A 12962-nucleotide genomic window follows, 5' to 3' on the forward strand; every position below is an offset into this window, starting at 1 on the left:
AACATGTCATTTGTATCCTACGAATTCCTAAAGTTCAAACGGGGCTCGGTAATCATTGTACGTCGTTTGATATACTATCGATATATGTATATATATAACATTCCATAACACATGTATAATTCAATTTAAAACATATAAATACGATTAAATTACACAAACTACCTCAACGAGTAAATATAGATACGGAGGCGACTAATTTGAGACTTTATCTTTGCCCTGGTCTAAAGCCATACGAGGTCTATCTTGATCTATACGGATAAATTTAACACAATTTAACATATAATTCAATCAATTTAGCCCAAAATCATACTTTTGAAAATTACTATTTTACCCCTATAATTTTAGTTTCTTTGCAATTTAGTCCCTTGCTCATAAAAATGGAAATTCATGAAATTCCACCACAACCCACTATGGCCGAATATCAATTAGTCCCTAGCATGTCATATATTTCATTTATTTCACAATTTCACCATGTAAAATTTTTTATTTTTCAATTTAATCCCTAATTGACAATTTCATAAAAAATCTCTGTACAAAAGTTGTTTATCTAACAACAACTATCCATTTTCTATCATCAAACATCAAAACTCTTGTATATTCAACAATGGAAAAACCCTAATAGTTTGATAGTTTCACAAATTAGTGCCCGGGCTTAGCTAGATTAAGCTACAATGATTCCGAAAACATAGAAATCATTAAAAACGGGACAAAAATGCATACCTAATCAAGCAAACAAGGATGACCAAATGTGAAGCTTCCATGGCTTTCTTTTTCTTTGATTTTTGGTTGAAAGAAATGTTAAAGATGATAACCTAATTGTTGTTTTATTTTATTTTGTCATTATTTACCAATTTACATAATTAACTTTTAAAAACATTAATAATTACACAAAATGCCAAGCCATCATATTCCACTATCTTATTTATGGTCTAATTATCATTTAAGGACTCATACTTTAAGGTTCTATATCTATTTAATACTTTTAGCTACTAGAACTCAACTTTTGCACTTTACGTGATTTAGTCTTTTTATCAAATTGACCATGTAAGCGGTAAAATTTTTGAACGAAATTTTTATACGGTACTTCTATCATGTTGTAGGCAATAAAATAATAATAAAGTAAATTTTTTAACTTCAGATTTGTGATCTAATTACCATTTAAGGACTCATACTTTAAGGTTCTATAGTTATTTAATACTTTTAGCTACTAGAACTCAACTTTTGCACTTTACGTTATTTAGTCCTTTTTATCAAATTGAGCATGTAAACGATAAAATTTATTTTAACGAAATTTTTATACGGTACTTCTATCATGTAGTAGGCAATAAAATAATAATAAAATAATTTTTTTAACTTCAGATTTGTGGTCCCGAAACCACTGTTTCGATTTCACTAAAAACGGGCTGTTACAGTACTAGATTACTCACTGACATTTATGCAATGTGCAACATAGCTGTGTGTGAACCTACAAATTTTGAAACAGTAATGAAAGAAAAAATTGGATGGCTGCAATGAAGGAGGAGTTGTCCATGATTGAGAAAAATAAAATATGGGAGTTGGTTGATCGACCCCAAAATAGGAAACTGATTGAAGTTAAGTGGGCGTACAGAACCAAGCTTAATGTTAATGGTTCAATCAACAAGTATAAAGCAAGACTTGTGGTGAAAGGCTATGCTCAAGTTTTTGGCATGGACTACTCTGACACACCATAAGGCTTTTGCTTGCTATAGCTGCTCAAATGAATTGGAGAGTGTATCAGCTTGATGTAAAGTCAGCATTTTTAAATGGCATTTTGCAAGAAGAAATTTATGTTTAGTAGCCTGAAGGTTTTATAAAGAAAAAAGAGGAGGACAAGGTGTTTCTTCTCAAGAAGGCTTTTTTTGGGTTGAAACAAGCTCCAAGAGCTTGGTACAGCAAGATAGATGATCATTTGCTGAGCTTAGGCTTTGAAAAAGCTTGTTTGAGGCCACTTTTTATGTCAAACAGCAAAGTAATGATATTTTGATAGTCTCTTTTTATGTTGATGATCTTTTATTGTTAGGAAGCAATGCACGGTTGGTTGAAGATTTCAAACAAGAAATGATGAAAGCTTTTGAGATGACAGATCTCGGATTGATGACTTTCTTCCTTGGAATGAAAATTAAGCAGGCTAAGCATGAAGTCTTCATCTGCCAGAAGAAATATGCCTAGGAGATTTTGAAGAAGTTTAAGCTTGAAGAATGCAAGGAAGTAAACACTCCTATGAATCAAAAGGAGAAGTTGTGTAAGGAAGATGGAGTTGATAAAGTTGATGAGGGATATTTTAGAAGTTTGATTGGTTGTTTGATATATCTTATAGCAACACGTCCTAATATTTTAAATGTTGTAAGTATCTTGTCTAGGTTTATGCACTGTGCAAGTGAATTACATCTCAGGACTGCTAAGAGAGTGATTCGGTATGTCAAAGGCACAAGTGATTTTGATGTTAAATTCACAAGAAGTAAAGAGTTCAAATTGGTTGGCTTCTCTGACAGTGACTGGGGAGGTTCCATTGATGATATGAGGAGTACCTTAGGCTACTGTTTTACTCTTGGATCTGGTGTTTTCTCATGGAGCTTGAAAAAGTAAGAAATTGTGGCTCAATATACTGCTGAAGCAGAATTTGTTGCTGCAACAGCCACTGTTAATCAAGCTTTGTGGCTGAGAAAAGTATTAAGTGATCTTAACTTGGAGAAGGAGAGCACAAAGATTTTAGTTGATAACCAAGCTGCCATTGCAATTTCTCACAATCCAGTTTATGGGAAGGCTAAGCATTTAAACATTTAACTTTTCTTCTTGAAGGAAGTACAGAAAGAAGGTAATGTTATGCTAATTCATTGCAGAACAGAGGAGTAGGTTGCAGATGTCTTCACCAAGCCATTGCCAGTAAGGAAATTTAAAGTTTTGAGGACAACACTTGGTGTTTGCAACTCCTAAAGAAAGGATGAGTGTTAGATGACGTTGCTTAGGGCTGCTAATGTGGATGTTAAAGTTGTTTAGTTGTGTTTCAAGTAGTTGATATTTTTCAGGCATTTTGTTTATGTTATGTTCATGGCTTAAGCTTAGGATCATGTTGTTAGTGGGTTGTTTTTTATTTAAATTGCAAAAAGTTGCTGAACAAAGTAGTAGTCCAGTTTTTCTCCTTTCATAAGCTTTTTTTTTCTGAAAAAATACTAACACATTCAATGCCGCTGTCACCCGATGAGCAGTTTGTTGCAGTGTCTCATGTTCTTGTATCTGATATCAATATTGGATATGAGGACATTGTTAACACTCAGGCCCTTTCTCTTATTTGGAAGTTCGATTTCTCTCCTTTCATGGTTTTGACCATTGCCATACTAAACGATGGAACCATTATGACCATTTCCAAAGACAAGGTTAAGCCATCTTCTATGCCCGACTCATGGAAGCTCAAAGAGATATTTGCCACCGAAATTGTCCTCGATACCTAGCTTGCTTTCATGATTGTTGCTTTCTTCTGGGTTGCTAACTATTCCGACTTCTTTTTGGACAAGCTTTAGGTCAAAAGACACCACTGGGGAGCCATTCCAGCAACTGCGTAGCCATTTCCTCACTTCGATCCTTGAGGACAAGCATCTTTTCTGGGAGGGAGTAATTGTTATAGGAGGAATTGCAAGTCTAGTTTCTTCCAATTTCTACTGCTATAATTAACTGTTAAGGGTGGGCAGATTAGTTAGTCAAAACGAAGCATTTTGATCTTAAGTTAAACAGTGACTATTGAATTAAATTAAACGGTGCGTTTGGGCTATATATCAGCTGTTGTAACCACCTAGTCGTTTCTCAAGTCCCTTTGGCTGGTTAAAAGGGCAGAATGGTTATGCACAATGATTATGCATTTTTGATGAATTAAGGGCCAGTTCTTCATTGTTTTAAAAAAAAATATATTTTTGACTCTGAAAGCACCTTTAGAAGAAAAGTTGTGCAGAACAAGCTGTTTTTGGCTGAAATTTTTAGCTTTTCAAAAGTGCTTTTGAAAATCACTTTTGAAAAGGAGAAGCTAAAAATTTTAACTTTTCCTCTCCCAAAAGCACTTTTAGTGCTTAATTACTTTTTCACCCCTCCAATAACATAGTATTTTCTTTTTTTTTCTTGGTGCTTAATTACAAATGTATTAAAATCATTAATTAAAAATAAAAAAATATTTTTTAAAATACTAATTACAAATATTTAATGGTTATGTTTAAATATTTAAAATATAGTTTATATATTCTAATTAAATTTTATAAATAATTAATATTGATTGCTTAAAAATATTTAAAATTTATATTTCATATATTAAAATATTAACAACAAGTTATAATAATTTTTTTATATTCTTACTAAAATATAATAATATTAACTAATTTAAATATTATTTAAATGTATATTTGTTACTTGATAATAACATGTCTAAAATGAACATTTTATTTCTCAAAAGCATTTTTTGACAGCAATACTAAACGTTCGAATTTTAAACCAAACTTTTCAAAAACACTTCTTAAAAGCACTTCTTCACAGCAATTTTCAAATCAAAAACAATGAAGAACTGGCCCTTCGTCTCCCTTCTTCCTTTCTCCTCCTCCTTGCTATTCTGTCTTTCTATTTTTCCTCCTTGCTATTCTGTCTATCTATTTTTTCTATTTTCTTCTGAATTCTCTACTTCTATTTTTGTCCTCCTTTCTTTTTCTGCTTTTCTTCTGGCTTTCTATTTTGTTCCATAACAGTGTGTTTCCAATTTGTTCTAAATGAATCCTTACGTGATTGGTGATTCAGTGATCTCTCTTTCTTTTTGTTTTTATAAATTTCAATTGAAAAAGAATCTGAAAACTTAATATATATGTAATAAAATTAGAAATATTAGAACAAAGTGTAAGCTTACAAATCGTCTTATACGCCGCATTATTTTCCTATTTATTAGTTTCTTAGTAATGTGATTCAATAATGTTTATATACATAGTTGATGGATTATTGTTGTTGTACATGTTGAGACATATTGAATGGAAACCACCTCCTGCATTGAATCATGCAAAGTAAATAAATTAATTGTGTTTGCTGGAGTTGGAGAGTGGATCTGGTAGTTTAACGGTGGGAGCCTTATCCACACCCCTCCTTGAATATTCCTCCATCTTCTCGCAGCTGCGGCAGCCCTTTTTGCTCTCTCTTTGACTTCCTCCTCTGCAATAACATTTCACCTTCAATTAGATCTTTAGCCCTAAGCAGAGTTCCAACATATCATATATTATGTAACCTGAACTCTTATATTCATTTTCTTAAAAGGTATGTATTTGATACTTATTTGGACATAACTATAGGATATGATCTTGAAGAATATAAAATAACAAAGAAAATTGAGTATACTTGCATATTCATATTCGATACTCACCTAAAATATAAATAAAATAATGGTAACTAAGATAGAATGTAAATAATCTGGATAAGGTATTGGTACAATCTTTATTGGTTTGGAGAACCGTTTAAAGGAATTGAAAATCTATGTTATTCGAACACCTCACTTTTTTTTTCTTTTAAAGTGTTTTCATGTTCAACCTTCATGCTCTACAAATATTTGATCTCCAAAAAAAAAAAAAAAAAAAAGCCTTTAAAAGATTTGAAGTACCTATGTCAAACATATTATTTATTTGTGACATCATTTCCGTGTCCATAGCCAAGAAAACATAAAATGCCGTCTCATATTTACCTCCTTAGAGTTTAATTTAGTAACCCCCATAATTTCTATAATCCTATACGCTTCCAAGGCAATGGCCTTTTATTTGGTCTAAAGTAAGAACACATTGATAGGATATATATACATAAAAATAAATAAATCTTAAGTTAAAGCCACTGGAAAAGAAAAAAAGCTTGGTCTTACTCTTATGGAAGGGAGGGATGTTCTTATCTTGCAGCTAAAGGCAACTAATGCTTATAAGAAAAGACAGGAAAAAACAACACATTTGCAATTATCAAAATCCTCAATACCTGACTTCTTGTATTGTTTTGGCTTCCCCCAAAGGTTGGTCCAGTATGAGTCCGTTTTACCAGCATCTTTCTGCTGCATCATCCTTACTTTAGCTTGTTCCTGATAAAAGTAGAATAAGAAAGAAAAGTTTAACTCCCTGTGTTTTTAGACTTACATTCACATATGACTTTATACATATAGCATCTGCACTGCAGCAGAGTCTTTTAAAGAAAGCCCTTCCCTCTAACAAGTGCAGCAACTACTAAATATATTTAGTCATCTAATATGGAAGTATTTATGAAATGCTCATTCAAGTATTTGAGGTTTTGCTGGGTGTTCTTCAAGTGGTTTAACAGCACCAGCGAAAGGAGATGAGCTCTAAGTCATTATACATTACCTAGATTCCGAAAGGAATACAGGCTAGGTATGGGTATCTTTAATTTTTTATGTGTTTTCATATATTTGGAATTTCATATGCCATATTATGTCCCAATACTTTTTGAAGAAAGATGTCAAATATAAATACTATAAGAAAAATGAGAAGTCCAAGTAACATAGCTTGGTGACGTTGAACATACAAGTACTACGTAAAGATATAGAAATAGATTTTGGCGAGGGTTTAGAAATATTTTCCGGCAAAGCCATTTGGTTGATTTGTAAGGATCCAATTATATGATCAATTGTGATCATATTGGATTTACTAGGTTGTTTAAGTTTTTTAGGAAAGTAGATTAGACTGAAATCATCCCTTCATTCTTGGATCCCATCGCCTATAATTAAGGGATTAGTTGCCTAGTTTGCTGAGTTTTATTTTCTATAAGTTTGTACCTCTACAGAAGAACAAAATACAACATTTTCAATACCAAAACTGACAAGACATCAGATCCAAAAATTTATTCTTGAGTTGTTCATGGCTAAGACGATATTTACTTGGCAACAACACCCAGCAGCTTCAATAGAAGCAGAAAGTTTTGCTAGTGAAATTCAGGTCAACACAACCATGAGCCAAGGTGATGATTACTCTCAATTTTCCTTCCAGCTCATTTCTCATAGGCTAAATGGAAAAAGTCATCTAGAATGGGCACAATCTGTGTGGCTGGTGATCTACGGCTTAGGGAAACTTGGGCACTTAACTGAGAAACAAGAAAGCAAACAATTGAAGACCTGAACATGAATGCTTGGAGGTCGAAAAACTCGTAGGTAATCATTTGGCTGCTAAACTCCATGAAACTGGCCACAGGTAACCGTATTTATTTCTACCCACTACTAGGGATGTTTAGGAGGCTGTTGGAGAAACTTACTTTAATGTAGAAAATGCTTCTCAGATTTTTAATTAAAAATCAAATTGTGGAAAGCTAGGCAGAAGAGGGAGAGGCTACTCTTTACTACAAGTAGATTATTTCTCTATGGCAAGAAGAACAATGCTATAATGCCGAATGGGAGTCTCTTGTGGGTAGTGTAAAAACAATGGAAAAGGAAGAAAATGAGAGGGTATATCTATTCCTAGCAGGATTAAATTGAGAATTTGATGAAGTTCCATTACAAATTCATGGGAAAAAATTCACTACTGAAGGGAAACCTTCTCTAGAATTAGGTGAGAAGAAACAAGGGAGAATGTTATACTAAAATCATATCCAATTCTTAATCAAAGAACAGACTCTTGCCATTTTTGTTGCTAAAAATTAAGATGACAAGAAAAAGATATTGTGGTGTGATTTTTACAGAAAGAATAGTACTCTCACACCTAAAAGACTTGCTAAAAGATCCATACAAAACTGCCCAACTAGAAGACAGCTAGGCCTTTCAAATGACTAATGAGGAATGAGGGCAACAAGCTTCTCTGGAAACACTGCCACTCACTAAGGAGCAATTAGAGCTACTGCATAAGCTTCTCCAATCTCAACTCCAAACCAGTAAACCCAATCCATGTAATCCCACTAATTCTTTTGCTCGAACATGTATAGTACCATTTCATGACTATAAATTTAGCTAGCATAGGTTCCTAGATCATAGATTTAGGGGATAGTGACCATATGGCAAGAAATTCCCATTTTTTCTTGACTTACCTTGTGCGGGAAACCCCCCCAAAAAAACTATTGATGGTTTGTTCTTAGCAATTGATGAAAAGGGACTGTTGAATTAACCCCTTTTTCAAACTCTCTTTGATGTTCTTCATGCCCCAAAGCTATCTTGCAATCCTGTGTCCATTGCTAGATTGACTCAATTTTGTGTGTATTTCAATATAAGGTCTCATGGAGGATAATTGGCAATGCTAGAAAATCAAGAGTCTCTATTTTCTTCAAGATGACAACAATGCATTAATTAGAACTCCGTTTTAGTTGTTAATAAAGTTATGTTGTGTAAGTATAGGCTTGGTCTCATCCTTGTTTTCATAATTTCATCCTAATTTCTATGGTTTTGATTTATATTGAGACATTGGCTCTAGTTGCCAAGTGGAATTTAATCAGAGTTCTTATGACCATTGCTGCATTGGCCTCTTCAGCAGTAAGACATGAAGAATGCATTCTTGAATGGAGAACTTGAAGAAAAGGTCTATATGGTCCCAATCCAGGCTTTCATGAAAGGTACAGGCCTAGAGTCTAAAAAGTGTCTCCCTAAGGTCTCAAACAATCTCCAAGAGATTGGTATGAGAGGTTTATGTAGTTTGTGAAAGAACAAGGATACCTTCAAGGGCAAGAAGATCACACCATGTTCATTCGACATTCACTAAAAGACAACTAATTGATGCATCTTTAACGGGTGTAACTACAATAACTGACTAGACTAGACCTGACAATATTAAATATGACAATGAAAAATAACTAAAACACAACAAAGAACTTGATATGAAAAAAAAATCAGGTCATGACACAAATATACAGATCTACCAATTTTAATTAACGAGTTATAATAATCACCTTAAACACTATCACAACACGAGAAAATAACAAGAATACAATATGCGTACACTAACTACCAAATCTAAACTGGACTAAGCCTAGAGTTGGGAAAGCATTCATTTAAATTATAAGTAAACATTTATTCTATTATGAGGACAGAAAAATAAATTAAATTTGCTTAGAAGTCATATAAGTAAAATAGAAAAGAAAATCCCATGGATGTATTTGAGAATATTGAAATAAAAAGATACCTACCAAAACTTTTGCCTGCCTCTTTTCCCATCGAGAACTTGCCTGCCAAAGAATTAGAGGTTTTTAGATGGTCTAAGAAAGTGTTAAACCAGAAATGCATATGGTGTCAGTAGATAAGTCGAGAGTTAGTTTTACCATTCTGAATACATCTGTTGATGCAGATCCCATTCCTGAAAGCATCAATGCAACCTGATCATCCATTCAAAAGGCTCAAACTTCTAGCAACCGAAACAACTAGCTTGAACATATAGATTAATGAATTGTATCACCGAAAGACTATTTCAATGTAAAAAATGTTGTTAGTCAGTGTTTAAACCCATGGTTGATCAGTCTAATTATTATTTGATCTGTTAATCCTTTTAAGGTAATTCATATGCCATCTAACATGCTCATAGTTTATCAAGGTTAATTATTTTAGGAGAAAAGAACCATAGAGTGACCGGTTCTTACTTACATTAACTCTTTCTACCCTGCGCATTTCATCTTCAAGCAATGATAATTGTGCCGCAGAAGTCCAATGGATGCAATCAACTGGGCTAAATAGCACAAGACAATGTTGATCAGCAATCATATCATGTAAATCATGTAAACCCTTTAACTTTACTACAAGCAATATAAAATTCAAATTTTAGTTTCACGCAAATGTTTCGGTTGATTGCTCCAATAATTGATTGTATTTAACCAGAGATTACTTATATCGCTACAAGAAAATGTTGACCATTATATCAGGAATACATAACTAATGTAATCAATAAGAGGAAGAAAAGGTAGTAAAACAGAAGAAGAAATCATGGTTGAAAACTTCATCTTTCCAGAATTCCTTCCTTTGCTTATCTGATATGTTAATAGTTATGGAAACAATGTAATAATTCAGACAAGTCAACCGAAGGTCTGAAATTTTCTCATGAATGTGCTTCATCAGGATTCCCACGTAATATCGAATTTGATGGTTTGAACTTTATGTTAATCATAGCTTTGGAACATGACTTCACACCATTTCCTTAGTTGATCATAAATGAACATCAAACTACTCTAAAGTTTCTCTTACCAAGGGGGCTATTAGCCTACTTATAAGATTGATAATCATAAAAATGAACTGGATAAATTGTTAAGCAAGTTGACAATGGTGGCAAGGCACTGCTGATAAGATGCAAAAGAAATCACCGGAAGATAAAACATATGAGATAAGAAGCATAAAGCAGTCTCCAGCTGACTATATTTTGCATACTTAAAGTAAGGTGAATGATATAATGACATTAGTATACCCTGAAGCAAATACCTACCAACTGTCTATTGCCTCTTGCACTAGTTCAGGATTCCCAAACTGACTATGAACTCTGGCTCGTCCAAAGTCTTCTTCAATTCTAAACACATCACAGGCAACATTGGCACAATTTTTGCAGCCTGTGAAGGAAAAAAAATCATCTTATAGGTGTCAGTTTAGAATCTTAGACTGGTAGCCGTGAAGTTATGCCTTTGTAGGTACTTCCTTCCAATCACAAGTAGTGTAACTTTAGCTACAGTTATTGTTTCCATATGAAAACTTTTTAAAAACTCAAAAGAAAAAAAGAGCAGAATTTTAGAGAAAAGTATCCTAACAGCTAATCTGCTCAAATTACAGTCACCTCTACTGGTTGTAGTTAAGAAAGACCTATGTTACACTCAAACTGAATGTTAGTATAAGTGTCCAATACATGTATACCCATTTTTTAAATCAGTTTTTCTATATATCATCAGGATCATACCTCTACAGGCATGTCTGAAAACATGTGTACCTAAGGGAATATGAAAAGTCCAGAAAAAATAAAGCAAGACATAACCTTGATCAAATGTGGCTGAAATTTTGTACTTGCTCCAATTCTTTATGGGCAATCAATATGCATTTAGAAATGCCAAAATTTCTAAGTTCAAAGGAGATCATTATCATTCTGTATATCAGAGGAGCGGTTTAAGACACTTGGGTTATAAATTAATAATCATTAACAACTAATTATGAATGTCAACCAGAAAAAATCAATGTTTTCAAAACCAGACCACTTAAAGAACTGGTATTAATGAAATTTCTGGTTGAAACAGTTCAACCGGATGGTTCAAATGATAAAGATAAATTGTATTTTATTTGAAATACTTTGAACATAATTTCTTGCACTTTTATTTTTCTGATTCCTTTTGGTTCTTTCTAGTTTGTCATAATTCTGGTTAAATATATAAGATTGAACCGTCTGATCTACCAGTTTCCGGTTGCACTAGTTGAACTGGTTGATCTGATATGTTTTTAAATCATAAAGAAAAACCTAGAAATGTAAGCAAAGCTCATACCTATGCAACTAAACTCGTCGACAAATACATGGTCTCTTGGGGCGGAATCATCCATGAAAGGATTCATTGCAGTCAACGCATAGCCATGAATTTCATCATAAACCGTGCGCTGTACGGGGTCACTGAGAACCTGCAAAGCAATAGTTACATTGTAGCAGTAGGCAAATAAACATTTACATAATACATAAAGTTCATTCTGAATGGGAACACACCCCATAGACCTCATTGATGAACATGCAGAAATTTGTAGTCTCTGGATCATTGCCACTTAGGTCTGGATGACAAGCCTTCATGCAATTATAATAAGCCTTTTTTATCTCCTCTGGTGTTGCGTCCGGAAGCTAAGTAAATATGGCAAACAAATTTAGATTTCTGAGATTGAATCATGACAAAAGTCAAATTAAAATTACCTTGACATGATAATATATAGATTCCAAGTAGCTATGGCCATGATGAATATCCATTAAGCAACATCACTTGCAAACATAAAGTTTTTATAAATATCAATTACTGCTTATTCATGCAATGAATCTACAAAATCACTTTAACAATCAGATTCACTCCCTAACAAATCGATAAATTTGAAAGAAACAAGCAAGAATTACTAATCTCAAAATAAAACCAAAAGAAAACACGACTAAAGAAATGTTCTACCCCATAGTTCATCATTAAGAACCCAAATAGTTGCACACTTCAATTTTCTGTTTTTAACTTCTAACTACATAATAATCATAAAATAGAAAAGTACAAGTGAGAAGAAATGTGAAAAGAATTACCAGACCAAGAACAGCATAATAATCATCGGCAAGAGAATCAGTAGATGCAGAATTTCCGGAAGCAACCTTGACTCTGCCACAACCTCTCCTTTGACCACCATGACCCATCAAGCTCCAAGAAGCTCCAGTCTTAGCATAGGCCTTCCATGAGCTTCTTCTGCTCATATTTAAAGATGGGTTATGGATTTTAAGAGTATCTGTATATACAGGAGAGAGTAGCTGAGCCATTGGTGCATGCAAATTTAGTGTTTTAGTTGTTTGTTTGTTTAGTTAGCTTTGAGACAGAGGCAGAGTAGCAGAGGGGAAGGGAAAGGCATGTCGTTATTTAATATAGTAGAAAATTTAGAGGAGGAAATTCAGGCGTGGAATGGTGAAATGCTGAGATGGCAAAAGGAGAGCCATTTGGTTTCCATGAATTTAGAGCGACCGAAGTTGAATCTAGAGACTGGAGAGTAAGTTTAGCACGTGTCGGCCTGTGTATAATTCTTGCCTGCCTGCCTCCCTCCCTTCCAATCCTACATTATTTTATTTGGATTTTTGTTTTTTAAATGATTTATTTTTTATATTTACGCGAAATATTAATAAAAAATTATAATACTTCAGATATATTCACAAAACACTTTTCAAGAGCTTTTTTTTTTTCCCTCTGGTTATTATTTTGCACTGAAAAAAATCTGGAGCTCCTTTGGTCTGGTATTCTAAGGGCTACTTTGGCATTATCATTGGTTAAAAAGTCGTTTT

The 12962-nt window shown here is 33.4% G+C and overlaps 1 protein-coding gene across 1 annotated transcript; it reads right to left on the bottom strand.

The window, feature by feature from the left end:
- Positions 1-4839: 4839 nt before the first annotated feature.
- On the bottom strand, positions 4840-12567 carry LOC105763639 (chaperone protein dnaJ C76, chloroplastic). The gene is given in 10 exon segments (XM_012581924.2): positions 4840-5140; positions 5143-5193; positions 5995-6094; positions 9130-9168; positions 9262-9315; positions 9581-9662; positions 10410-10530; positions 11446-11575; positions 11658-11786; positions 12222-12567. Coding segments are annotated over 10 exon segments (1017 nt in total). The 5' UTR covers positions 12450-12567; the 3' UTR covers positions 4840-5057.
- Between the last annotated feature and the right edge of the window lie 395 nt (positions 12568-12962).

This window comes from Gossypium raimondii, chromosome 12 (assembly GCF_025698545.1).
Source record: "Gossypium raimondii isolate GPD5lz chromosome 12, ASM2569854v1, whole genome shotgun sequence".
NCBI classification, from domain to species: Eukaryota; Viridiplantae; Streptophyta; class Magnoliopsida; order Malvales; family Malvaceae; genus Gossypium; species Gossypium raimondii.